This window comes from Rattus norvegicus, chromosome 13 (assembly GCF_036323735.1).
Source record: "Rattus norvegicus strain BN/NHsdMcwi chromosome 13, GRCr8, whole genome shotgun sequence".
In the NCBI taxonomy this organism is placed as follows: Eukaryota; Metazoa; Chordata; class Mammalia; order Rodentia; family Muridae; genus Rattus; species Rattus norvegicus.
In genome coordinates, this window is record NC_086031.1 from 87,189,959 (window position 1) to 87,216,608 (window position 26,650).

At 50.6% G+C, this 26,650-nt stretch overlaps 4 protein-coding genes across 8 annotated transcripts in view; 1 reads left to right on the forward strand and 3 right to left on the reverse strand.

Moving 5' to 3' along the window:
* Nucleotides 1–9,901, forward strand: part of Dcaf8 (DDB1 and CUL4 associated factor 8) — a 57,920-nt gene extending 48,019 nt beyond the window's left edge. The window contains exon 14 of one of the 2 annotated variants that reach the window (XM_063272522.1): nucleotides 7,214–9,901. In XM_063272522.1, the coding sequence (XP_063128592.1) occupies nucleotides 7,214–7,261 (48 nt within the window). In that variant the 3' untranslated portion in view covers nucleotides 7,262–9,901. The remainder of the gene's footprint in view (nucleotides 1–7,213) is intronic. The other variant, XM_063272520.1, reaches the window with a different exon arrangement.
* Pea15 (proliferation and apoptosis adaptor protein 15) lies at nucleotides 231–9,853 on the reverse strand. Its single transcript, NM_001013231.1, has 4 exons — nucleotides 9,768–9,853; nucleotides 3,620–3,793; nucleotides 2,281–2,436; nucleotides 231–2,120 (listed from the first exon to the last, which is right to left on the reverse strand). The coding sequence occupies exons 2-4, from the start codon at nucleotides 3,789–3,791 to the stop codon at nucleotides 2,056–2,058; spliced, it is 393 nt and encodes a 130-aa protein (NP_001013249.1). The 5' UTR covers nucleotides 3,792–3,793; nucleotides 9,768–9,853; the 3' UTR covers nucleotides 231–2,055.
* A 3,161-nt stretch (nucleotides 9,902–13,062) lies between the features above and the next one.
* Nucleotides 13,063–22,752, reverse strand: Casq1 (calsequestrin 1). The gene is made up of 11 exons (NM_001159594.1): nucleotides 22,311–22,752; nucleotides 20,725–20,809; nucleotides 19,635–19,735; nucleotides 18,893–19,004; nucleotides 18,473–18,546; nucleotides 18,018–18,148; nucleotides 16,814–16,859; nucleotides 16,342–16,396; nucleotides 16,031–16,131; nucleotides 15,156–15,230; nucleotides 13,063–13,689 (listed from the first exon to the last, which is right to left on the reverse strand). Exons 1-11 carry the CDS (start codon nucleotides 22,587–22,589, stop codon nucleotides 13,528–13,530), a joined length of 1,221 nt encoding a protein of 406 aa, NP_001153066.1. The 5' UTR covers nucleotides 22,590–22,752; the 3' UTR covers nucleotides 13,063–13,527.
* Nucleotides 22,753–26,180: 3,428 nt separating this feature from the next.
* Nucleotides 26,181–26,650, reverse strand: part of Atp1a4 (ATPase Na+/K+ transporting subunit alpha 4) — a 36,017-nt gene continuing 35,547 nt past the window's right edge. For all 4 annotated transcript variants that reach the window (XM_017598762.3, XM_063272202.1, NM_001271030.1 and 1 more), the window contains one exon: nucleotides 26,181–26,477. In XM_017598762.3, coding sequence (XP_017454251.1) covers nucleotides 26,449–26,477 — 29 coding nt within the window. In that variant the 3' untranslated portion in view covers nucleotides 26,181–26,448. The remainder of the gene's footprint in view (nucleotides 26,478–26,650) is intronic.

A 26,650-nucleotide genomic window follows, 5' to 3' on the forward strand; every position in this document is an offset into this window, starting at 1 on the left:
ATGGCCCCTTTTCCAGTGCTTGAGCTATAAAAGAATGCTGTATGTGCAGTAGGTCTGTTGATATCGGTGGTACTTAGAGAGATGGGGCCACATTATTTGGGGGTGTTTTCTAGTTCCTTATTCTGTACTGCAGTAAGTGATAATGGGGGAAACATGACTACACATCCCTCCCAGTCATTCAGAGCTTCCCAATGTCTCAGGGACCCACAGAGATTCTTGAATCAGTCAGATTCAGTACAGTCAGTCACCTTTATTCCAGGGTTAGAACAAGGCCGTGCACGCTGCAGACAGAGGAACACAGGCTAGGGGCAACCTCACAGCAGCACGAGGGTAGCAGGGTAGGTGAGTGTATTAGGGCAGGTTAGTGTGTTTAAGGTTTGTGTTTTTTGCCTTACAGAGAAACTGCTGAGAAGCACCCTCTCTCTCTCCTGTGTCTTCATAAGGAAAGCCTCCGTCTTAACTCCTGCTCTCACGTAACACCCCAGATGGAAGGATGTTGCCCATAGTTCCTTTCTCCCAGTTGTACAAGGATTTCTTGTCTCAAAGGAGATGCCAGGCAGGACTAGGGAGACTTAGGAAGGGCCTTTAAGGCAAAACTGGAGTCTTAGAGGTGTGTGTGTTAAGGCAGGTGTCTGCAGCAGTGGCCAGAGGAGATGGGCAAACTGGGCTCAGCTAGGAAGTGAGGGTGCTCTAGCCAGTCTGGCTTCAAGAGCCCTCTTCTGACAGCTGGTCCTCCCTTCCCTGTGAAGTTTTGCTCCCACATCCTAAAAGCTCCTACCTTCAACTTTTTCTAAATTGTCTCTTAGCTCAAATGTAAATGCAATGTTTGTTGTGATTGGTGGAAATGTTTTCTGTTTTGACTACTTAGCAATTTGGCTCTGCCACTCCCTTTACTGTGGCATTCCCCTCCCACTCCCGCTCTGGCCTAGACAATAAGTTAATGCTAAAAACCACAAAAAAGGGCAGACATGGCAGTGCGGGTTTAATATACATATATGTAGAATATATATGTACACACAGTTAGCACGGTCAAGATGGGGAAGGGCATCTTGGGACAGGGAGGAGGCTGGGTTCACTCACTGTACTCTAGTGGCTTGGCTGTGTGGCATTCACAAACCCAAATGAGAAAGGTGACCAGTCCCTTCCTGGATTGAATGGGGTGGTAGTCAGTGCAAAGGAAACACTGTCGTTAACTTATCTCTTGCTTGGAGAATTCCGAACTGGAAAGTGGAAAGGTTGCCTACAATACCCATTTTGGGACTCTGCAGGTTGCGGTTAAAACCTAAGGGATCTCATTCCCCAATTCCTAGGCTCCGGGTCAGTATATCCCAACAGTCTGTATCTAGAAACTGAGGAGCGAGAGTGGGCCTGTCTCTGCCTGCATCCCTGGCTCAGGCTCAGCAGTGCATGGTCCCAGCATAGTCTCTCCAGAGCAGAAGTTGGGGACATCAAAAGCTGGCTTCTCCACTGGGGTTTGATCTTTGGGACCAGGAAAGGAGCTAGTGGTCTTCTCATTAGGATCTCTGCTTATCCACATCCCAGGCCCGTAACAAGGGCATAAAGGAGGGCCCGCTGGCACTCAGGAGCCCCTTCAGGTGGAGGTTGGGTAGCCTCTTGACCTTCCTTCCCCACTGGTTTTCTTTAGATCTAATCATCTCCGCCATACCTCATCTTCACCATAGCTCCTCAGTGTGGGAAAACGCAGGCCCTTTCTGCTTCCATACTTTAAAGATGTGGGGAAGAGTGGAGGAGAGGAGAGGAGGAGGAGTGTGCCAGTTTCTGTTTACATAGAAAAAGCGTCCACCTCCCCTTACAGTGGGGGCAGCTAAGCCCCCCTCCCTTGACTCCAATCCCCTCATGAGGAGGAGGAACTAGATGAGCTAGACAGACAGACAGCCAGAGCGTGCGCACACGCACACACACGCGCATAGTAAGGGTTAGGACCAAGTTAGTAAGTGGGTACGGAGCAGGGTGTTGCCCTAGCCCCTCCCATTGAGGATGGGGAAGGGAGTGGTCTGATGAAGATCCAACCTTCCTCCTCTTCCTCCCCCTTGCTCAGGCCTTCTTTGGTGGGGGAGCCAATTTGATGATTTCTTCCTCAGAGGGCTGCCGGATAATGTCTAAAAAAACAAAGAGGGGGTGTGCCCAGGCATGGAAGTTGCCAGGCAGGCCCATTGAGTATCAACCTCCTCTCCCCAAATTCAAACACCCTTCCACTCTAGAAAGTCAGTCAGACAGAAAAGGCAGAAGTAGAGCTGTGCCAATGGTATGGCCTCTTACCTTTGTACTTCTTGGCGCTGGGGATACGGGTTAGCTTGGTGTCCAGCTCATCCTCCTCAGAGATCTTCAGCACACGGGTTCTGTAGTCAACCACCATCGTGAGTAGGTCAGGACGGCGGGAGATCTCAAAGATGTGCTCAATGTAGGAGAGGTTGTCTGGAGGAAGGCAGCTTTCGTCAGAGTTAGGCTTTCGAAGTCAGCGCCTACCCTGTCAAACTGGTACTCTTGGACCATGTCTGAGTTGCTGACTTTGGCTTTTGGAGGGGACAACAGTGAAAGAATGGGCCACCAAGCCAGGAAAAGTTTGAGGCAGCCAAACAGCTTGGAGGATTACTCCTTAGAGGACAGGCCGTTAGCCAATGAGATTTTCTAGGGTATAAATGGGAAATACAGACTCTGGGCTAGATATCAAGTCCATCCTGGGGGAAGGGACAACAGAAAGTCTGCCTTCAAAATTAACCCACATCCACCCTGTCCCTTTCCCACTTTCCTTCCAAATGAGTATCAGGGAGAAATCCCAGACACCACCTGGAACAGGGAGGTGAGATTTATAGCCAGTCAAAGAGACACTCCAAGCCTAGTAAGGAAAGTTACTTAATTGAGATAAAGCACGGACACCACCAGGCTGGCTTAAGATTGCCATCAGATCATGTGGCTCCTGTCCTGATTGTTGCAATAGTCTGAATTGTAATAGGTCCTCCTTCAGCTTTCCGCCCTACTGTCGGACTCTAGCCAGACTAGTTCACACGAAGGACTCTAGGGTAACTTCACTTTCACACACCTGTAACTCAGCTGCCTCTAATCAGACCCAATATTTTTAGCACAGCTAATGTGGACTGTGTTCTTTTGCTTCAGAGGCTCTGGGTTCTACCTTAGACATCCCATTTGCCATTGGGGTCAGCCTATTAGCAGCAGCAGCAGCAGCAGCAGCTTGAGCCCTGGGTCCTCTTGCTAAGCATACATGGCGAGTACTTTTCCCTGCTATCCTGCTGGCACTTGGGCTGGCTCGCTTACAGACCAATTGACCCCGCAAGCCCCAGCTGCATGTATTGCTCTAATCCAGTGTCTGTCTCCCACCTCTAAAAGTAGGTAAGAAATCGTTAGAACAGTGGCTTTACCACCTTTAAATTCTGTTTTCATGTGCTGTTGTGCTTGTAATGATAGCACAGGGGCACTGAAAAGTGCTTTGCCCTGATAAGGCCCATGAAAGAAACCTGTCTGACGACGACTGTCTAGGGCCCTGCACACTCTCAGAGCAGATCACTGCACCCGGCCTGGTCATAGGGTTTCCCTTTGTATTCGCTCCTATTTGCTGAATGAGCAGAGCCCCGTCCACAACCTTTGTCCAGCTTGTTGTGGCTCTCCAGGAAGCTAAACCAGGCACTGCCTGTAGTGATCTCTTCACTCTTCTCACTGGGGATGTCCTCCTTGCAGGCTGACTTGAGCTGTTCCAGATCTTCAAGGGTGATGTTGTTGGTCAGGTCCTGAAGGAGAGTCCCGTACTCTGCCATGACTGGAGGGGAGGATGACAGAAGGGAGTGAGCAGCCTGAGCTTTCTGTGGGGTCTGTCACTTACTTCAAGTACTTACCAGGGACTCCAGCAACATGCACACTTGCACATACACTTTGTCCTGCCAGAGAGCCTCACAGAGAGAGATTTAGGAGAGGGAGAAAAGGAAAGCCCTGTGTAGCAGGAAGAAACTTTGGAAAACTAGGAGCCAGCATGGAGCCTAGAGTGATAAGTCACACACACCCCACCCCATACACAATCTTTCTTCTTTTTCCCTCCCTTAACAGTAACCCTGGCAACAGCTCCCCTGACTGAGGAGGCGGTTACCATGGCAACTATTCTCCAGACTTTCTTGCAGTCTCCCAAGTACCCCCTCCCCAATAGCCCCACCTACCTACAACTCCTCCCCCTGTCACAGGCTTGCCTGGCAGTGAGACACTAAAAAGGAGCTGGAAGGATTGGTTCAAGCCCATGTGTCCCACCATTCTTCCCCAGAAGCAAAGGGGGTCCCTCATCACATCCTCCCACTACTCCACAGATGATCTTGGATGTGCGCCTGGTTACTCGACCCGATGGCTGGATGGCCCCTCCATGCCTGCTTCTGCATTAGATTATTGGGTCTTAGGGTAGCAGGGAGCAGTGGGCCACCCCCCTTTGTGAAACCCATTTTCTCCCTTGATAGTTTACTGGGCCCCAACTCGGCCTCCTCTACTAGCCTTTGTGCTGTGCCTGCAGCCCCCGCGCCCAAGAATACCAAGCGGCTGGCTCTGGCCCCCTGCCCAGTTCCCAGGCAGTCTGGGTGATAGGGGGAGGGGAGTTTAGATGTAGCTTTCAGAGTATGGCAGCAAGGGGGCTTGCTAACCGTTTATCAACATCCTTCGATACTACCTTGAGTCTGGCCTCCCACAGGCAAGGCTAGATCTGACCTAGGCCTTTGTACCATGTCTTTCATGATCCTTAGGTGAGAAAGGAAACACCCAAGGACACTCTTCGCTGAGATAGGAACTATGGCAAAAATAAAAAGGTCAGACCTAGGGCTGGAGAGATGGCTCAGAGGTTAGCACTAGCTTCTCTTCCAGAGGACCTGGGTTCAATTCCTAGCATCCACATGGCACTTTACACTTGGCAGTTCCAGGGGACTTGACGCCGTCACACAGACATATATGTGCAGGCAAAACACCGATGTTTTTTGTTTTTTTGTTTTTTAAAAAAACCCTTGGACCATGGATTTGATAAAATGTAAAACTCCAGTGGTAAGCTAAACTCAGAGATCTGAGCATAGTAACTTAGCCTCTAATTCCAGGACTCAGGTGTCTGAGGCAGGAAGATTGCTGCAAGCTTAAGGTCAGCCTGGACTACACAGCAAAATCTTGTTTCATATAAGGACCTGTTTTCTGCAACGAGTCCACTTTTTTATAGTCAGAAAATTAAAGCACTGAAACAGTAAACTATATCATAAACATTCTGTGGCTAGACAGAAAGGTGGGCAAGAAACCGAATGACCTTAAACCTGACCGCTGCTGCCCATGCACCACCCAACTCTGAGCTGAAGCTGGCAGATCAAAGGGGCCAGCTTGACAAACCTGTTTTCCTCCATTCTAGCCTCTGTTGTAGGGGAACTGAGGCAAAGCCATGAAGATTGCATAGTAAGCATGGACCCAGAAGTCCTTATTCCCAACCCCCTACTTTGACCAGAATAAACAAACCACCCTTGTTGGCAGGCACCGTGACAAACACAAACAATAAGCCAGACAGCAGGGCTAGCACGACCCCCAGAAGAATCGGCAGGGAACATTTTGACTTGCACACCCAGGTGCCACCAGACAGAAGGGCCCAGCAGTGGTCCTGCCAGGCAGGGCCAGGGACAATGCTCTCTGACTGTCAGCACCAGGAACCATCTCTGCCTGGAAATCTAGGTCACAGCAGCTCTGGAGCCCAGCCCCGCCTCCACTGATAATCCTAGGGCAGAAAAGGGGGTGTGGGGGAGGGGCTGGAAAAGTAGCAAAGGATGGAGACAAGAAGACCCTGCCCCAAATGAAGCACTAGGACCAAACCCTCTTTGGAAAGGGGGTCACACTGCCTTGATTTCACAGGGAAGGAGAGTTTGTAAATATGAGAGCTGCTGTGGGAGGAAAGTGTGGAGTGCTGTGAGTGACTCTCTTGGGAGGAGTTAAAGATTTAGGGCTCTGGATCTAAAACACAGTTCTACTGGGGTGGTAGGCGGGAAGGGATTAATGTGTATAACACACACACCCACAAAGGTTGGGGGCAGTAGGTAGGAGCGTTCCCAGAGTAAAACATACAAAAAGGCCCTATGGGGACTGTGGGCAGAAATGTACAAGGTGGGCTACGGAGAGATGGTGTGCACACCCGTGGATGTACACACCCGGGTGCGCGCACTTGAATGTCACTGGGTGAGAACAGCCATGTGGAAGATGCCGTAGGTGTGTTTGGATGTTCTGGTAATGGAGATCAGTGCAGCACTAGCCTCGAGCTTATGTGAGTTGTATGTTTGTATTTGGACCAGTTAAGAGTAGGCAAGAACATTTACATCCAGGGGAACCTACACTGTGACAGAAGAGAGTTGGCCTTGGGAAAGGCTGCACATGAGGAGAGAGAGAGAGAGAGAGAAAGAGTGAGTGTGTGTGTGTGTGTGTGTGTGTGTGTGTGTGTGTGTGTAGGGGGGACTAAGCACGGAGTCCACAAGGCTGAAGGCTCCACTCAGCTGTTACCATAGCAACCTCATTCAGGGTGCCCCACCCCCCAGTCATCCGAACAATGACACTGCCATGGGAAGTGTGAGGAGTGTTAGGGGCCAGAAAGGATAGGAATGGGGCTCTTAGGGAGCAGTGAAGGAATCGAAGCTACTGTCTGCCCATGGCCAGCTGTGGAAGAGGCATGGGCAGAGGAGTTAGGGAGCATGTTTTAGGGTGCAGAATCTCCTGTACATGACTTTGAGGTTTTACTAACCAGCTGCTGTCATCCCTGGCTGGTCAGTCTGCTTATGGTGGGGCTCACGATACCATACAGAGATTTAGGATCTGTAAGGGCCTAAGGAGAAGTCTGCCCTCCTGGCTCTAAAAAATGCCCATCTCTGGAGCACTGGGCTGAGGCCATTCTTGGGACAGGATACCAGGGCAGGAACTGAGAACCGGAGCTCAGGCTGCCAGGAAGTTAGTTCCTTCCCATCTCATTCTTCGTTCTGTTCACTGCTTCCTCACACCTACCTCTCCCAAGCTGCCTGGAGGCATAGCCAGAATGCCGGAGAAGGGGCCTTTGAGGCAGATGCGAGCCCTGAGTGTTAGCCTCAGAGCAGCCTAACACAGATAACCACCTGTGGTGGAGGTGGCAGCACCAGAAGAATTCCTGAGCATTTGACACTAATGGTAGTGTCAAATGCTAGTAGATTATCCCCTTTTCCAGAGCATTCGGTTCCAGATAGGAAATGTGAAAAGGAAGCCTGAGGAGTAAATGTTACCCCTTCCTCCACATCTGCACAGCTGCCAAAGGCTGAAGGGGAGGAGCCATGCTACTGCAGCCGCAGACACTAGAAGGTCGATTCCTAGGCACTCACTCCAGTCAGCCAGCCTCGTCTGAAGTTGGGAACTGGAGGAAGTAATCAACGGAAACAGGTGGGAAGGGCGTGAGCAAGGCCGCAGCTATTGTGATTTCAGTGCTACCTGGGCCTCAAGTCCAGAGAGCCAGCGAGTGTTTCTTTCAGTATCTTAACTGGCTTCTTCCCCCAGCCTTTTAATCTAGCTTTGGGTATCTCAGCAGACACTCTTCTTTCTTCCTGTAACAAAGACGAAGTTTTTTACGGTCCCAAGGTCAGCCCGGGAGTAGGGCTCCAAAATGTACATCTAAAATGAAGAACAGGTTGCCCCTGGGAAGGGAAAGGTCATGCCCAAGATGGAGGCAGCCAGAGATAGCTGGCATAGGATTAGACAGGGCAGAGCAGGCTTCGTGGTTGTGAGCAGGGATGGGCCCTGGGTGACTCTCCCCAGACTAGCTAGCTGTTCACATCTTTCCCAGCTTTTCCTTTCCTCGTCTAGTTCCTCTCTCCCCAGTCGTTTTTAGTTTTTCTATCTCAGCTACCCTTTTGGGGTGTGTGTGTCTTTTTTTTGTAATTTTGTCTCCCACCCCCCTCCCACCTTGGAGGACCCAGCCCAGGGCCTTGGGCTTGACAGGCAGGCACTCTACCATTGAGCTAAATTCCCAACCCCCTTTTATTATTCTTTTAATGGGCATTCAGACCTTCCAGTTCTTCTATTCATTCACCCCATTTGGGGGTAGCCATGGATACATTTGAACTTCCTATACCCAGTGTCCCCACCTAAATACCCAGAGCTACCATAGGGAAGGGATGAGCCTCAGAATGGAAAAAGAGAAAGGTTGGTTGGGAGGAACTGAATGTGCATGCTGGGTGGCTACGGATCAGCTCAGCTCACGGAGATGGCCATCGTGACATTGTACATGAAGATATGTGTGTGAGGAACAGTGTGGCTCTGTGCCCTTCTGTATGACAGTGTATGTACACCTGCCGAGCACAGGTGTCACACAAGTAGCAGGCAGCCAGGGATGCTGGCAGCTTAAGGCGTGCTGGCAGTTTCCCCTCTAGAGTGTTTAACCACAAAGGGAAGGGCAATTAACACTAATCGCTCCTACAGCCCGGGGGCCAGACACATAACCTAGAGAAGCAATGTCCAGCCCGGGGGCCAGACACATAACCTAGAGAAGCAATGTCCAGCCCGGGGGCCAGACACATAACCTAGAGAAGCAAGACTCCGATCTTCACAGGTTTCTCCTACCTCCCTGCCTTCACCCTCCCTAACTTGTGATTCTCTTTAGCCTCCTCTCCAGCACTCTTCCTGTTCCCCTGGCCACCTCTTTCCTTTTCTCTGTGGTTCTCTCTTCTCTCACATTCCTCTCATTCTCATCTCCCTCTGACTCGGGTTCCATCCTCAGCTGACTCATTCTTTTCACCCTCTCCCTGGCTTCTACTCCTCCTCCATCCTTTGGCCCTATTGATGTCCAGAATCTAGCCACTCCCAGGTACCGTACACTCTAAACTTTCAGTCAGCAACAAAGGTTACAAGAAGCCCCTCACCCAGGTGAGAGCACGGGCTCACCAGTCCTTGAGGTATTGCCACTAAAACTACAAAATCTAGGTGTGTTTGTGGACAGTGGCCCTTTCCACCCACTACTGAACATCCATTCCTGTTAAGACTGATGTCTTAGAGGTGGTGCTGGTCAAGGAGACTCCACATGGGAGGTAACAAACGGGCTGTGGTGGGTGGGTGGATGCATAGTGCAGGGATGTTGTGATTTGGTTTGTATGAGAGGATGTGTGTAAGTCACATGGGTGTGTGTCACTGTGTGGTTGGCTGTCTTTTTTTTCTTAAAGGTGTGTTTGTGCCCCTGTCGGTTTTGACACGGATTATTTTAAAAATTAACTAGGGTCTTTATATTGGCTACATCATGCCTACATCATGCCCCCCAGCTCCTTTCCTACAGGCAAGCTTCCACCAATCCCACTTTCCTCCGACGCAGTAAGCTGGGCGTGAGAGTACCCGAACCAGTTGCCCGCCAGTTGCCAGCTGCCGGAGGAACTGAGGCAGGGCTGAGTTGAGCCTGGACGCCTGCAGAGGCGAGTCCGAAGCTAAAGCGAGGAGGGAGGGGCGGGAGCTGGCCTGGCTTGGCCGGCTGGGCGGGAAGCAGGCTACATCCTAATCCTCAGGCCCCATCGGACTCCCAAACTGCTGTTCAGCACGGAATGGGCGGATGAAGCCACGCTGCCTGTAGCACACCCGTCTCTGGAATCATCGACAGAGACGGACCCCACAGGGCCTGACACCGTGGACCTGTCTGAATTCTCAAGCTCCCCTATTTGTCCCCTGCGTCCGGGATCGTGACCCTCCAAACCCAGACCCCCAAACTACCTCCTCCCCACGACACGTCTCCCCTCTCCCCCTCTCACCGCCTCCGGAGCTGAGAGCTCAGGGTGCGGGCACTCCCGGATCCCCGGTTCCTAAGCAGCGTCTGGAGCCTGCTCCTTGGCTCCGGCCACCGCTGCCGCCGATCCTGCCGCCGCCGCCTCTTCCGCCCGTGGAGCAGAGCCTGAGCCCAGCACCGCCTCACCCCACCCGACTGGCCGGTGATGTCAGAGCCGGGGAGGGGCGGGGGGCGGGGAGCGGTGAGGAAAGGGGGAGGGGAGGCAGGAGGGGACAGGGACTGGGGACTGGGGTTCTGGAAGGCTCCTAGGATGGGGACAGGACTGGGATGGTATGGACTCTGCCTCTTCCCCTTCAACTGTGGGAAGATTTTTTTTTTCCTAGTGGGTCACTTTCCTGCCCTCTGACCTCTGGATGACCACGATGGCCAGGACCCCCAGAAGGCAAATCAATTTGGATTGGGGGATTTGGAAGGCCTGTGGCCTCTGGGGTTCTCTTAGCTACTTTGCTTTAGTATTTAGAAAAACCTCCTTCCTAGCCTTATAGATCAGAGAGAGAATCAGTAGGAAACGATCAAGTTTATCCACGCTCCGATAGAAATGGGACAGGGGCAGGCACAGGCAGCAACAGGGGAATCGCTTTTACTTGGCCCGGAGCCATGATCTCTTCTATATAACAGCAGCTGGACCCCTGTGCTCCTCCTGCCTTTCCCAAATATACCCCCCCCCCCCGCACACACACACCGACACCCCCACACCCCCACACACTATGATGTAATTTTATTTTCTGGGGAAAAAAGCCATGAGCTCAGCATGCAAATATAGACAACAAAGCCACACTTAGCTGTCTCCTAGCTCTGTCCTTCTGCCTAGGCCAGTGTGATAATTCTCACTTCCCCTACACCTCAGGGACTTTCCTCCCCCAGATTCTCAGCCAGGCTGAAAGAGGGAAGGGAGACCTGGAGAAGCATAAGGGGTTTCAGCTCAGCTCTGGAAGTGTCTGACCCTGAGAGGGTCTTCAGTGTTTGCACCACCAGGAGCACCCCATCTTGCCTTCAGTTCCAGCTGACCAGAGACCCCTCTTCTCATTCTCAGATGAGCCCTTTCTCTCTCGGAGCCACACTTCTGGGAGAAGCAGGTCCTGGTCCTGCACCTTAGGTTTCCTGTACAGCACTTCTCTTTGCTAATCTCCCCCGGCGTGGCTGCCCATTGCCCCTTTGAAAATAACGAACATAACCCTCAGAATTTGCTTTTGCTTCTTATTCGCTCTGTGCTGTAATCTATCTGGCTGACCCATCTTTGAGACCCAGAGTGATGGCACACTTGTGCACAGACATGTACTGTATAAATGAAATCAGGCAGAGCAAGACACAGAGAATGTGGACTTTATACTTACTCTGTTTCCTTAGACAGTTTAAGTCCATAAAGTTAAGGCTACCAATGCTGTCTTCATAGGGTTCTTCTGAGAATCAGGAATAAAAAGCTTTTAGGGATTGGTACCAGATGGGTGCAAAAAAGAAAGTCAAAGTCACTTAAGTTTAGTATTTTTTGCTGATCTATATGAAGCAAACCCCATAATATTTTTATGATGTAACCTAATACCCAATTACCTATTAGTTATCCAGTACATGTGAATAGGCTGATTAAACATTTGGTTTCTGCCTTATAGACTTCTGCAATTGTCTCTAGCAGTACTCCCTAGATTTGACTGTGGAGAGTGAAAACGTCTCTAATCTCGGGGCTCATTCTTCTATACGTAGATATCAAATAACTTTACACTGCCTTACCAAAAGCTCATATCATGTATAACACGGTGGTATACATACGCCTGTCATCTTAAGACTTAGAACGTTGAGGCAGGAAAATTCTCATCTTGGGCTACATAGCGATAGCCTCTCTAGAAACAGCATCAAACTGTGTCTGCTTCCTTAGACGCTTGTTTGGGATTTGGTCCTTTCATGCTTCCAACTTGAATGTGTTTACTCACACCTGAGCCTGTCCTGGGGATCGCACACGTCCTTTTCAGACAAGTCCGACAGGTCCACGTCTAGGAGATGCTCTTGGTTCAAACAGCAATACCACCCCGTTACCACGGTCACCACACAGGGCCAGAGTCTCCCGAACTTACTCTGATTAAACAGTTTCTGACAAGGATCAGGGCTCCTTGCCCCTGCCTCTTGACATCACCTGCCCTCCTTAAGTCCACCGTGGCTTTTGCTGCCAAATGAAACTTTGCCTTTCCCGGTTCATAGGATTTAGTTCAGACATCTCTACAAAACAACCCCACTATGCTTACCCAACCTCATGGCCACAACTTGAATTTCTCTTTACTTTTCAGATCTCTGTTATGACAAACACGCCCTGCCGATGCTTTGAGGCTTTTGTTTGCTCGCTCCTTTGACTAGAATGTCCTAATTCCTTTGCCTCCAGTCAAAACCAGGAGAAGGTTTGTTTCCATTGTGGAAGTCCCCGGGCCCATTTTGCTGTTTGTTTGTTGCTGTTTATTTTCTGAGACAGGATTCTTCTATGTAGCCCTGGTGTCCTAGAACTCCATCTGTAGACCAGCCTGGCCTCCGATTCACAGAGATCCACCTGCCTCTGCCTCTGGAGTGTTGGGGTTAGAGGTGTGCTCCACCGTCATCCAGACTTCCAAGCCCATTACCCCTCCTCCCATCCACCTCGTTTTTCCATCCTTTATTAAACAAACACAGGACAGTTCTTTATGTACCGGGCCGTAGGAAAATAGAACGGAAGCCCGGGTTCCTGCCCTCAGGACCCAATTCAGCAGCCGTAGAACTGAAGAACTAACGGGCGCATTGGTGCATTAAGTTCAAGAATGCTATTCAGAAAGGGCAGTGGGACCACTGAAGGAGACAGACAGTGGAACCGTCGGAGTCTGGGGTGACCGCACTAAGAAAGGACAGTGGACTCAGTCCTCATGTTCAAAGAGAGCGGACCTGTCGGACTTGGCTGGGAGGGCACTGTTAAGCGGCACATAATCAATTAGATATTGCTATTTTAGGGTGCGTGTCTCGATGTTTCAGGCAGACGAGTCAGCTCAAGAGCAGGGACAGGCCTGGCACTCCCTGTTCTTCCAGAGCCCGACAGCAGCACTGGACAAACACCGTGTGTTCAGAAAAGGCTTGTTGACTGGAGGCAGATAAATATCCAGGGTTCCCAGGGGCAACTGCCTGGAGAGAGAGCCCCAAGCCCATGATCAGCCCTCTAATGAATTCCTAACAAGGCACCCACACTTAACTCTCCTCAGTGGTCACCTCCCTCCTGCCCTAAGGGTGAGACTTCATCAACAACAGACACTTGCTCATTCTGCCCCAGATTTCTTTATTAAGGCCTTGCATTTGACCCAAATACATTAACAGGAGATGGCTAAGATATAGCCCCTAACACAGTACCTCCCTTCCTCCTAGCCAGGGTCAGGACAGTCGGAAAGGTTTAAGATTTGAGTAATGGGAGACTGTACCGATGGAAGGGACAGAGAAGAGTTTGCAAATCGTTAAGTATGGGGAGTGGTAGAAGAGAAACAGTAGATACAGATAAGGTACGGGATAAGAAACAAGTCAGATGAGAGAACTGGGCTGGTATCGGAGATAAAGCAGCTCCTTTTCTCCAGCGAGGGAGACCAGGATCTCGAGCACCCTGCATGTAGACCACAGTTGGCCCTATAGTAGAGAATGACCTAGTGTCCCAAGGAGCTCGGGGCAGTGCATGGGCGGTAGGAAGGTACATGTAAAGAGCAAGGGGGGCTGGTAAGGAGTTGCCATAGCAACTAGTCATCGTCGTCGTCGTCGTCATCATCGTCGTCGTCGTCGTCGTCGTCGTCATCCTCTGTGTTGATTTCACCCTCCAGCACATCCTCCAGCCAGTCCTCCAGCTCCTCAGCAGAAGGAAGGTCCTCCTCGTCGTCCATCTCCATCCATATGCTGTCCGCCTGGGCAGGCACAGGGAGGGGGTGGGAGGTAAATTTAATACAGATCTGAACCTGCCCCCTCCCCTCGTACTGTACGTCCTCTGCCCCTTGCTTGCATCTTTAAGGTGAGAGAAAGTATCCTGGTGCAGACGAGAGTTAGACTAGCGATCGATGTGTGTGGGAAGAAAAGGCCTTGGCCAAAGACATCCCATCTGTCTGTCTGCTTTACTGCTGCGTGCTGGGCTCCCAAAGCCATGCGTCTCTACCATAGCCGTGATGTGGAAGCAGTGGTGGCTCCTTGTGGCCAACACAACCAAGCCAGAAACTCAACAGTCATGGATTTTCATCAAGTGATTTTCTGGTGCTAGCTTTAATGAGTTCTAAACTAAAAGTGTATTTTAAGAAATACTCGCCTGTTCCTAACCCTGATGTCACTTTTTTGCTGTCTTGTTGTTGGTGGTGGTGGTAGTTGTTTGTTTGTTTGTTTGTTTGTTTGTTTGTTTGTTTTTGAGGTGTGTTCTTGATGGCTCACTCCTTTAATCCCAGCACTCCAGAGACAGAGGTAAGCAGAGATCTTTGAGTTCAAGGCCAGCATGTGCTCTTGCTTAATAGCCTTGGCTGGCTAGCCTCTCATGCTTGCCGTGTAGCTCAGGCTAGCTTTGAACTCACAGCTATTAGTCCAGCCCCTGCCTTTCCAGTGTGTGTGCCACCATGCCTGGCTTTGCCTTTGACCTTTGATGTTCACCCTTCCTCCTCAGTTTGGAGACACGTATTTGTCCCTTATTGAAAACTCATACACTCCATGGTCTTCATGGTAATGCTGCTTTTTCCTAAACTCTACTCCCGACTTGGTGCCATTTATTATAAAATTTACCAAAGTCAGCCTAATAATTAATGGAAATACTTGCCTACTCCATTAGACTATGAACATTATGAAATCAAAAGCTGCACTTCTCAGTTCAACTCAAGAAATAGGTATCTGGGGTTGGGGATTTAGCTCAGTGGTAGAGCGCTTGGGTTCGGTCCCCAGCTCCGAAAAAAAGAAAAAAAAAAGTATCTGCTATGTGCTCACCAGGAGATTTCTGCCTTCAAAATGTTCAAAACCTACTAGAAGAGATAGCATGCTCCAAAGAAGTTCCCCACAGGGGGAATACTTCCAAAGACAACGTAGTGGAGGACAGCAGGTTGAACTGGACTCTGAAGAATGGGCAGATGGCTCCAGTGAGTGGATGATTCAAATGTTCAGATCATGCATTGCCACCCCACAGGTCCAGCCATTGGACCGGATGGATGTCTCCTGCTTCTGGGCCGTGCTTGTTTCCTTGACAGCAGTGTTGTGTAAGACAACTAGCTGTGCTGAGAAGCACTGGTGCTCTCTCTGCCTGAGGCCACAGCACCCTCACCTCACCCAGTCCCATCTAATCTGGTTATTACTTGGGTTGGAGATGATCTGATACTTAGGCAGGAATGAGGAAAGGGAGACTCACATCCGTAACATTGACAACTCCTATTTGCGGAGCTGACAAGTCGATGTCAAAGGTCTTCTCCCAGTACGGGACCAGCTGTAGAGAGAACCGAACACGTGGACTGAACAGAAGTTAGGCGCACACACGTCGTCCAGGGATAAAAGAAGGTAGGAGGAGCTGGCAATGCATGAAGCAGGGCAAGGGTAGCCAAGCACCCAGGCGCCAGGTTGTAGGGAAAGTTAATCAGTGAAAGAGAAACCCCAATGGAAAAAGATGAGGAAGGAGGCCTCTTCCTTCTGAGGAGAAGCACAGAAACCCCTCCTTTGTCCCCAAGGCTGCCTATGATTGACCTTGTACCTTTGTCCCCTGTAGCTGAACATCCACCAGACATGGGTGTTGAGAACTGAGTTCAAGTTCTCTGGAAGAGCAGCAAGTGCTCCTAAGCTCTGAGCCATCTCTCCAGCCCAGGTCCTACATTTCTTAGCCTAAGTACTTAAGCCTGGCAACCATCCGTGTTTGTCACACTTCTGTTTCCTCGTCCAACAATACACATTGATGCTGGGGATTGGGCTGAAAACAGAGCCATCTCCTGTGACACAGAATCTGCTGATTCTCTGAAAGTGCGTTTGTGCAGTGTCGTACTCAGCTGCTCACCAGAGCACTGCCTTTCAACCTCGGCATTACCTGTCTGCCTCTGCTCTGGGAGTCACACATTATATCCCTTCTCCTCCCTTGCTCAGGAGACCCTCTGTGTCTACACTGCTCATGAGCGGGCAGCAGGCGTAACTCTCTGGATCTCCAACTAGGAAGCAGGGATAGGAACTTTGAAACAAAGAAGGGGCCCCAGCCCAAGTCCCCACATTAGGACAACGGGGCGTTTGAGCAGAGCCTCTTACCAGTGGGAAGTCATCAGGGTCAATCCAGATGATACTGAGGTCAGGGTTCTCAGTGTTGTCTTGGGCCACAGCCTTGAGAGTCTCTAAGAACTCATAACCATCTTGGAGGGAACAGAAGTAAGAAAAGTGAGGTGGAACAGACAGGAAAGGAACACAGGAAGCAGGAGTCCAGACCTAGTTCCCTACCTCCTACACCAACACACTTCAAGCCCTAGGCTGCTTGCAAACTCCCAGGAATGCCTTCTGTGTGAGGCCTATGATCCAACAAATACACCAACTTCCCCCAGGCCACTCCAATGTTCCTTCCTCACCAGGGTCAGCTTCCTCTGCAAAGGCCACAATGTGGATTCCATCCAGATCATCCTCCTGTTGGAGGGTGAGGAGGGAGCAGGGTTAGAGCCAGGGGTTGGAGGGTGAGGGGAGTGGCTTACTGTCCTCCTGCCTTGCTCCTTGCTATTCTTGAGTCTGACTCACGGAAATGGCAGCTTAGGTTTTCATGATGGTGATTTTTCTAATGTCACCCTTTCAGCTCTAGCAATCCCATTACCTCCAGAGTTTTTGTCCGTCTTGTCATAGTCATTCAGTTATGCCTGTTGCTTGAGACCTGACATAGTCTTCGGTACAAAACCAAACAAAACAAAACACCAACCCACTTGCCCCTTGGCTGAGACACTGTGGTTTTTCCTGGCAGAGGGCACAAGGAGGAGCAGGGACAGCTGTTTCTAAGATGCAAGTCTTTACCCACTGTTGCTCCCCAAGGGCCTGGGCCTGGTAGTCACTCACCCAAGTCTCATACATACTCTCAGGCTTCAGTTTCCTCAGGGTCGATCTAGGAGAGACAGAGGGCCCCTACTCAGTGGGTGAGGACACCTCTCTCCAGAAGGTCCCCACAGCTGAAGCCACCACTGGGTTAGGCCCAGGGCATAAAGAGCTTGTAGCCCAGAACAAAGCCAGTTAGCAAACCTAAGCTCTGAGCATCAGGCCCGGACCACAGCATGGCTGCGAAACAATGTTTAGTGGGAAGGGGATGGCTGGAAGAGAGACACCGGGGGCAAAGGTATGAACCAGATATCAGCAGTCATTCATTTTCTCGTTCACTCATTCAGTACAACTGACAGCCTGGACTCAAGATAGAATTACATGCCTAATGTATGCCAGGTTCCCCACTCCCCAGGACAGGAAGGGGTTGGGGGCAGGTATAGGTTATAAATACTGAGTTAGGCATTGGATAGAGTTAAACCACGCAAATCTGTTGTGCCCTGATGTAAGAGGCCAAAATCTAGTGAGAGAGAGTAAGCAGTATTTAGACTGATGAGCGGGTATCTCCGGTTGTGGAGTCAAATGAAGAAAGAGAATTGTGTGTGAGTATAGGGCAGGTTTCCTAGCATCAGCACTGCAGACAGGAGGGAGGGGTGTCGTGCACACCGGAGGATGGTTAATACTATCTCTGGCCTCTTAATTACTGAATACCAGCAGCACCCCTCACAGCCAAAAATGTCCTGGAAACATTGCCTTGCAGCCACTGAAAAGGCAAAACCCTGTGTCCCTGTTGACAACTGCTAGCGTCAGAAAGACAAAGGTTAAGGGACTGATTGAAGGCCTGAATCCCAGTTCTGATTCTTCCCCTGAAGCCTCTCTCACCCAGGATGCTAAAGGAATTAACTTCAGTAATAGAAGGTACCTCACAGTGCCTGGTCAGAACATAGGCACTCACTACTCACTGGTTGACACTCCCTAAGTCAGAACCAGCCCCTCAACCCACGCACATTTACAGAGGACATTCTCTGTGTAGGGCTCAGAGCTAAGGGCTGGGGTACAAAATATAACACAGAACTCCTAGTGCATCAGCGAACACCAACACGTGCAAGTGCATTTATCTCCAGTGCAGGGAAGCTTCCAGGTTGGCCTGTTTCCCAGCCGACCTCACAAACTGATGTGCCAGCCCCGGGAGGAGCCTGCTCCACCGAGAGGCTTGCCCAATCCCCACCTCCTGTGCTCCTCCACGAAGCTGACAATCTCCTCTTCACTGTTGGGCTTGTCTGGGATGGTCACAGGTTCTTCCATGAAGGCCTCATAGAAATCGATCTCGTTCAACTTCAGCGTCAGCTTCTTTGCCACCTTTGAGGAAGCAGACTCGAGTTATGGAATAGGAGAGGCAGGGGCTGAGGGAGAAATAGTATAAAGGAACTAGTTGCAGAAAAGGAGTTAGAAAATGTGACTCTGGGTCACCAGGCGAGTGTCTTCTCTGGGCATTGTTTAACATGATAAAGGTGGGTTATACAGCCTAATGTCCATCTTCAATTCTATAGGAGAAGGACGATGAGTTTGGGGTGGGGAGTACCAGCATGAAGAATGGGACCAAGACCCCATCCATTTTGGTAGGGAAAGCTGAGGGAAACGTAAGAGGGTAGGGAGACCCAGTGTAGCTGCAGGGAAGAGAACCTTGCTGTCGAAGGTAGCGAAGAAAGGGATGTAGGGGTGGAATTCTTCAGCTGCATCCTCGTAGGCTTTGTAATCTGAAGGGGAGGAAGGGACAGTCACGTTCAGGGTCTGCCAGAGAGTCATTCCCCTTGGCTTCTCTACAGATCCTCCCCAACATGTGAGTCTCAGCCCGAGACCCATCCCCTCGAAGCTCTAATTCCCTGAGAATAAAATACAATCGAATTGTAGAGGAAGCAGTGGAATGCTGGGGGTGTTTGGGAATGCCCCAGAGTGCAGGCAGATAGAACAGATGGTGGAGCTGACGGTGCAGAAGGAAGGAGAGGGCCTGGAAGGTCAGAACCAGACATGCTTAGCCTCTGGCCAAAGGAGGGAGGCAAGGAGGATAGGTGGAGTGCAGGGTCAGAAAGAGCTGTTACCCACGCTCTGAGTCTTTGCTCTTGAAGTAGCCAATGAGTTTGATTTCATCCTCGATGTTCTCAAATGCCTGCAGCTCTCGTTCACCTTCAATCAATTCGACAGGGTCTTCTAGGACCTGGAAGAAAACCGAACATTGAGGGGACCATTTCTGTTCTCACCGATAGGACCCAGAGAGAGATATAGGGGGAAGACAGGGAACTGGAATAGGAACTAGATGTTTGCAGAGTGTGTGTATGTGGGCTGTGTGCTATACACTGTTAATGGTGTATGTGTGTAGTCCGAGTGTTGTAGAGTGTGTGTGGTATGCATGTTTTGTATCTTCTCTTTGGCATGGGGTATGTGTTTGTGATATGTTGTATCTGTGGTTTATTTATGGTTCTGATATACATGGTATATGTATAATGTAAATGTATATGTTGCATGTTTTATCGCTGTATGTGTGCTATGTCATGCATGTTACATATGAGTATGCATTGTATATATATATATTATGTCTTGTATATATGGTACATATATATGAGCGATATATATATTATGTGTGGGCACATATATGTGGTATGTGTATGTTTTGTGTACATTGTGTCTGCTCTATGTGATATATGTATGTGATATCTGTTACGCAGTATATGTGGAACTAATGGAGTATATGTGTGTCTGAGGTGTGTGTATAGGAGTGTAGGGTAGATTAGTGGGGATCAAGGGGCATTGGTTACTTCAAGGTTATCAGGCTCAGGGGAATCCTCACATCGAGCAGAAACTCCACCAAAGTGTCTGCGGAAAACTCGCCATCATACTCGATGACTTCATCTCCTTTGAACACATACACGCTGTCCTCTTCAGTTAGGCCTAGGGGACACACGGAGAGGGGAGCTGTGAAGGCAGCCTTCCCATGGACCTGAGTCGCGCCTGGTTACAGCCCACCTGATACTTCTGGTAGACCCGTCCTCCTCCACCTCTCCGTTCCTCCTCCCCATCGACCTTCAACAACCCTTTACACCCTTCATTCCCATTAGTTCAGGAGCTAAAGCTAGGGAGAAGCTGGGGCCTGTGAGGGTGGGGGTAGGGTAGGATTTGAGGGGAGGAAACTGGGAAGGTTCAGATTCTGGCAACACAGCTCCCTTGCTCTGCCTACACAGGCAGGGACGAATATCCCTGCCAGCTTCTCTGAAGGCTCTAGTGGCTGATTCTTCGCTATTGCTGTCCAGATGACTTGTTGCTAACTACCCTTCCCCCATCCACATCCGGTGTCCAGCCTGTGCTGCCGCCTGGTGGCTGGGTGGTGTAATATCTGGGCTCCGCTAAGAGGAGAAAGGGAGGAAGCAGAGAGGGAAGGGGAGGGCAGGGAGACGAGGGGGAGGAGCCGAAAAAGGACTTTGTAGAAGGTCTCCCTGGCTCTGCCTTTATTTCTCAGTTTTACTTTCCCTTCCAACACCTAGCTGTGTTTTTTTTTTTTTAACTACATTTTTTTAGGCTAGCATACAAAGAATCTCCATGCATTTTTTTAAAAGAAGTTTCACTATGTAGCCCAGGAAGCTTTGAGTCCACAATCCTCCTGCCTTGTCCTCTCAAATACAGGTATCACAAGCATAAGCCCCTGCCCAAACTTAGCCATTTTCTAGATGAGCATCAAGAAGGCCATCACCCCACCACCCCACCTCATGCTGGGAGCGGGGTACAGGTGCCTATACAGAATGGTCCCTAATCTCAAGTTCCCCGGCCAACTCCGAATAGATGTGGTGGAAGGGCTCCCAAGCCCCTCAAATCTCCCCAAGTTCCCATCTAGGCCTCTCTGGTCTTGCAGAGTCTACTTCTTGGCCCTCCTTGCCCTCCCTTACCTAGTTTCTTGGCCACAGCTGCATCTTTCTCAGAGTCCACCAGGCCAAAGCCAACACCCTTGTCTTCTAGGACTTGGGCTGCTAACTGGAAGAAGGAGTCAAGAGTAAATTAGCCCCTAGAATTCTTATGAACCCCTTCCCCATGTAATACGTTCCCATCATGGGGTCAACTGAGGTGCAAGAAACCCAAGCACTGACCTTGACCATCTGTTAAGATGCAGACTATCCCCAGGCACCTCATAATCCTAGCCTGTCTCTGGTTCAGCCTTTTAAAAGAGCATGCGTATTTATTGCTCATTGCAGTGTCCCCGAGGGACGCTGAGGAGTCCCTTTCCATGATCCATCCTACCCTCCATCCTGATCAAAGGCCAAACTCAGCAGAGTGGAATGTGGGACCCTGGAATCCTCAAGTAACTCCCAAAGCGAGAGCTGTGGAGGACAGGGTGTGGGGTGAGGAGTAGGAAAGACCAGAAGGTCAAGAGGTCACCATCATCCCTGGAGGGACAGCCATTCCTCTTCCAGGCCCCACTTCCCCCTTTCCCATGGGACTTCTAGCCAGTCTTTAGGCTGGTCGCTGCCCCACAGACCTCCCCAGCCATCCAGCCATCCACTGGTTCTTTCTGCTGTGGGCATACTATGCAGCCTCACCCCACCCAGCACTGCAGTGATTCTTAGCGGAATGGGAGTGCGGGAGGCAGGTGGATGGCAGAGGCCAGAGCACTGAGGATAAAAATACTTGACTCATTAATCAGACAGCGGTTTCCAGAGCCCGATGGCGGCACACCGAAATGCAAGCCTGGGGCCTGGTGTCTTACTCTGAAATGTTCCAAGCTCTGTTCAAGGTGGGGCGCCTCTGTGTGCAAGCCAGGGAGGTGCAGACAAAGACAAATATATCCAACTCCCTAGGGATGTGCGTGGCCACGCATTCCAATCAGAAGGCCACCTCCCCTCGTTTCTTTTTGTATTAACCATCTCTGCTTTGGGCCTAAAGTCAGATTGGGGGTCTCTCCCCCAGCTGAAAAAAATGGGGAGCCACGCTGAAGCCTTCATAAGAGTTGTCTAGTGAGGACATCTGTTTGATCCAGTAGGGACAACAGAAGGCTGGCTGGGAGGTCCGTGGGAAGCCTCTAGAAGATACTTAACTGTGTAGTCATTAAGTCAGTTGCAGGCAAATAAAATAGCAATTGTGTTTCCGTTTCCGCTGTTTGCGGATTGGAGCACAGCCCTGACTGAGTGTGGAGTGGGGGGGGGGGGATCTTTTGGCTAGAAGAGTACATTGGTGGTATGAAGCACGGCAGGCTACTATGCAAGCTCCCCCCCTCACCCCCCCCCCCCCAGCCAAACCTAGTGCCCCTGCCTTCTGGGCATGGAGGGCAGCCCCCTACAGCACCTGACCTAAACTTACCAACAGAAGGGTAGGACCTTGGTCCCTGAGTCTTTTTCTTTTTGCTAAGGCCACATTCCAGTCATGTTCTGGCTGAAGACAGAGGCCCAGCGATGCTGCTCTTAACCTAGCCCCTGCCCTCAGACACGGGGTTCACCGAGGGGACTGAGCATGCTCCTCGGGCCTGCTCCTCTCTACTCACCTCCAGAATTAGCTCCTCCATCTCAAATTGTCTTTGGGAGGCCTTGTCGTCCTCGGGGGGCTCATGGTAGAGGAGGGCTAGCACCTCATACTTCTTAAACACGTTCTTGTAGTTCTTTGCGTTCACATTGATCACGCGGTCCACACCGTCGTATTCAGGGAAGTCCAGCCCGTCCTCCCCCTGGACCCCTGACCTGGGCGTCCCTAGCACCAGTACAAACAGCAGTGCCAGCCGCAGCTTGGACACTGCCCTGGCCCCCATCCTGTCAGTGGCTCTCATGGAGGTAGTACGAGCTGGGTCTGCTCTCCTGGTCCAGAGGAGGTTAGCTGGAATAGGGAGGAGCCCCCGGATACAGAGTCCTGAGTTAGGGGCTCCGGGTGGGGGTGGGGTAGAGAGTGGGCCAGAGCAGTGGACAGTGGACACTGCTGGGTCCTGGAGCAACTGCTGACAGAGCCAAGAGAAAAAGGGTCAGGAGGAGGAATAGGAGCAGGGGCGGGGAGGGAACTGGAGCTGCCCCTTGAAACTGGCACCCCTCCGTCCCCACCTGGTCCTGTCTAAATATGTCCCTGTGGTTGGCAAGAGAGATGGGTAACCTTCTGAGGCCAGGACAGCTCCATGAGAGCCCGAATCCTCTCACCTCCTGTACCTAGGCTCCCAGCAGCTGGTTCCTTCCCCCTCCCCCAGTGTCCAGGACTCCTTAGCCCCTGGCCCCATGCAGGCCTAAGAGCTCATCGCCATATTAAGAAAGGGAGAGAGAGAGAGAGAGAGAGATGCCGGATCTAAAAATAAGACGCGATGAGTTAGGGGTAAGTGAGGCTGGGGCTGGAGGAGGGGAGATGGAGGGGTGGCCGGGGATCCCAGCGTAGGACAAGGCCGATCAGAAGTACAGGTAGAGAGGGCGAGACTGTTAGGGCTAGAGGCTAAACGGATACTACAGGGAGAGAATGTGGCATTTCTAACTCCTAACATCTGGCACTCTGCAATAGGTAAAGTGTATTTCTTTGATCTTACTTAGAAGAAGTGGGCAATAAAAGCACCTTCCAGGCTCCAGGAAAGAAACCCCCTGCAGTTCCCTTTAAAGAACGCAGCCGGCCGGAGGATGAGATCATTCTCTGAATAAAAGATGGAGCAGAGTCCAAGACCAGAAACCTGGCTTAGCTCCAGTCAGTTTCCTTTGCTTCACTCAACAGTCCCAACTCAGGAATGCAGGGGGGAAGGACAGGGCTGGCCTGAGTTCCATCCTGGAGTGATGGCGACTTGGGCTTTCTCTGCCTGTACTGCTCATTGCTGCTCCTCCAAGCGCTCTGCCCTGATCCTGTGGGACTCGGATTCTAGGGCACAGGGGGCAGGGAGGATTCCCCAGGCTGCATGGTTCTATAGAGAGCTAATAGCTACAATTCATCACTATGTCTTTGACAAGGCACAGATGATCAGTTATAAGTATGGGAAAAAGTTAACATGAAGTAAACAGGAAGAGGTGGGCCATGTGCCCTTACCGGGAGGCTGTGGATTAATTCTGTGCACCTGAGGCCTAAAGCAGAGCTGGGCACATGCAAGCTGTCATTTTGGGGTCCTAGCTTGGAGGTAAAGAGTTGAATTAAGCTTTGAGTACTTAGCAAGGACTCCTTCATGGCCTTCTAGGACTCATACTATATATAGGTAAACTGAGGCTCAAGGGGGATCATGTGGAGGACTTCCTTGTCCACAGTGCAATGTATTTCTCATTCTAGAAGGATGGTGTTTAATTCGCATCTAGGTAGAAGTATAAAGTTATGTTAGCAAAATAACTTTTTGCATTCCCATGGGGTAGAACTTAACACAGCTAATTTAACATTCTTTTTTTTTTTTCTAATTTAACATTCTTAAGAACGTGACAGGAGTGGGTCCAAGAGGGACAGCTTGTCACTGGAGCAGGAGAGGCCAGAGATAGTCCGAGCATGGCACTGGAGCTAAGGAGATCTCAGAACCCCGTCTCCTCATCTCCCAGGAGCGTGACTGATGTGCCAGGCAGAGGCCTGCTCCTTAGAAGGTCTAGCTTTAGTGTCTATTTCTGCAGGGTTCTGGGGAGAGGGAAATATCGGAACAGACATTGGAGCACAAGACCTCTTCCATCGTGAACTGGACCTTTGGAGTGAGACAGGACTCTGTGGTGACCCTGACCACTTCAGCCCTTCCTCATGCTATGCTTTCTGCTTTCTCCTCAGTCCCCTTCCTTCCAGGCTGCCTGAGTGCAGGCCTCTGGATCTAACACGCCTCAGCTACCCGTATCAAATGACCCTGAGTTGGGGCGTCTGTATTTTTAACCCACCAGACACTCAAAGCTCCTCACTACTGAAACTTGAGGAGCTGGCCCCTCCGCCTCCCCCTCCCCACCTCACTCACACACCTCCCCACCCTGCTTCCATCTTCCAGGGTCTGTTTCAGCCCTGTCAGCAGCCGGGGTGGACCCCAAACTGATATAGCTCTGTCCCCAGGAGACCTTGTGTGAGAAGAGGGAGGGAGTAGAAGGAAACCTCTGAGGAAGAGGCCTAACGCAGAGAAAGAGGGGTTAGCTACACTTCCAGTGGGAAAGTTTCTTGTCTTTTGTCTTCTGTGAGCCACAGAACTCTACCAGTCAGTGTCCCATGTATTATTTACGTATGTATTTATTTAGCCTTGTTCGTAACTGTGTTTGGTCCGAGTTACCACTGTAAGACCAGTTTGAAAAGTGGTTATGGGTACACATTTCAGAATAAGGCCCCTGGTTTCGTCTATGAACCAGCACGCAGGAAACATGGTGCCGAGAACTGATGGTGGGTTTGGTCCTTGGCCCGATGCCAGAAAGTGTGCAGTTGCATGGGGTCGGGATGTGTGTGGCATTTTGGTAACAGCTGCTGGCCCACCCCCTCCACGGTTTTCCTCAGCATTCCTCTATCATTTGGCCAGATATCTCTCTAAAAGGTTCCTGACATGAACTGAGAGTCAGAGACAAAGGAGAGGCTCACTGAGCAGAAATGAGTTCCAGAGGGGGCAGGACGAGGGAGGGAGAATCTAGAGAGGAGCATGGATAGGGGAGTGGCTTCTTGTACCTCTTTACTGAGACCAGATCAATAAAGGTCCAGGACCCAGGATGTAGGCCAGTGATATAGCATTTGCCTAGCATGCACACAACTGTTTCAAGGCTATACCAGAGAGAAAAGGCTAAAGGTGGGCTAACTAGTGTAGAAATGTTGATGATGGGGTTAAAGGGCGGGAATCACAGTCTACCATACAAGAGGAGGGAACCCCCTATCCCTACCCTGCCATTCCCCAGTCATTGGATCTTGTTGGACCTGATGTTATTAGGTCTCCTTTTGAACCACATTGCTATGGTCTGTAGTCTGGTCTGAGAAAATCCAAGTCAGGGTCTAGATTATTTAAGCCCACAAGCCCCAAGTGTGGGTACAGGTATAAGTGCTCTGGTACCCCTGTGAGATATAGCTCAGCCGGTCTTGTCTTTCTTTCATTATCTGGTTCTAGCTAGACTTTGAGGGCAGCTCTTCGTCCCTTACAACTGACAGAATATCAGAGATTGATCTTAAAATGGGGAATACCCTTCAGGGTTAAGTATCCCTGATCTTCTGTTTTTAAAGCCAGGGTCTCACGATGTAGCCCTGCCTGGTTTGGAACTCACCATGCAGACAGGCTAGCCTCAAATTCACAGCCTTCCAAATGCTGGTATTAAGAGGATGTGCCCTCACACCAAGCCCCAGATCCTGGATTCTAGGACATTTTTACTCTTCTCAGGTCCCTGGAGGTCTCCCTTGCCTAATTACAATGCAGGTGTAGGAAGCGAGCTTTACTGAACCCTGCCTGTTCCCTCCAAATCAGACTTCTGCACACCAAGTGATGTGAGGGTTGTTCCAAGTGTTTACTCTCCACCGGCTGCTGGATATAACAAAACTGCACCTACTCGCTGGGCCCCAGGCAGAGCAGGCTGGGCCTCCTCTCCACTCCATCTCCTACCAGATGCTCTTGCTCCAGCCCCAGAACTCGCCTCATCCAAAGTAAATTCAACCCATACAATCGCGCCCCCTGCTCAGCTTTATCTCAGATGTCATTGTTATACTCAGTCTTGGCTTCGAGACTGATGTCATGTGAAGATCTTTCTCTGATGCAATTAGTAGTACGTCTCCTTCTCCAGCCATCCTGTGGAGAAGAGACAAAGGGAGCTGAGAGAAGGTAGCAGGGGAGCCACGCAGACAAGAAGCAGGTGGAGAGGCTGCCATGAGCAACAGGGTCCAAGCCTTGGGAGGAACAAGTGAGGTCAGGAGTAGAGGACCAGGGTCCAGGAAGAGCAAAGGACAGACAGGGAGGTAGGG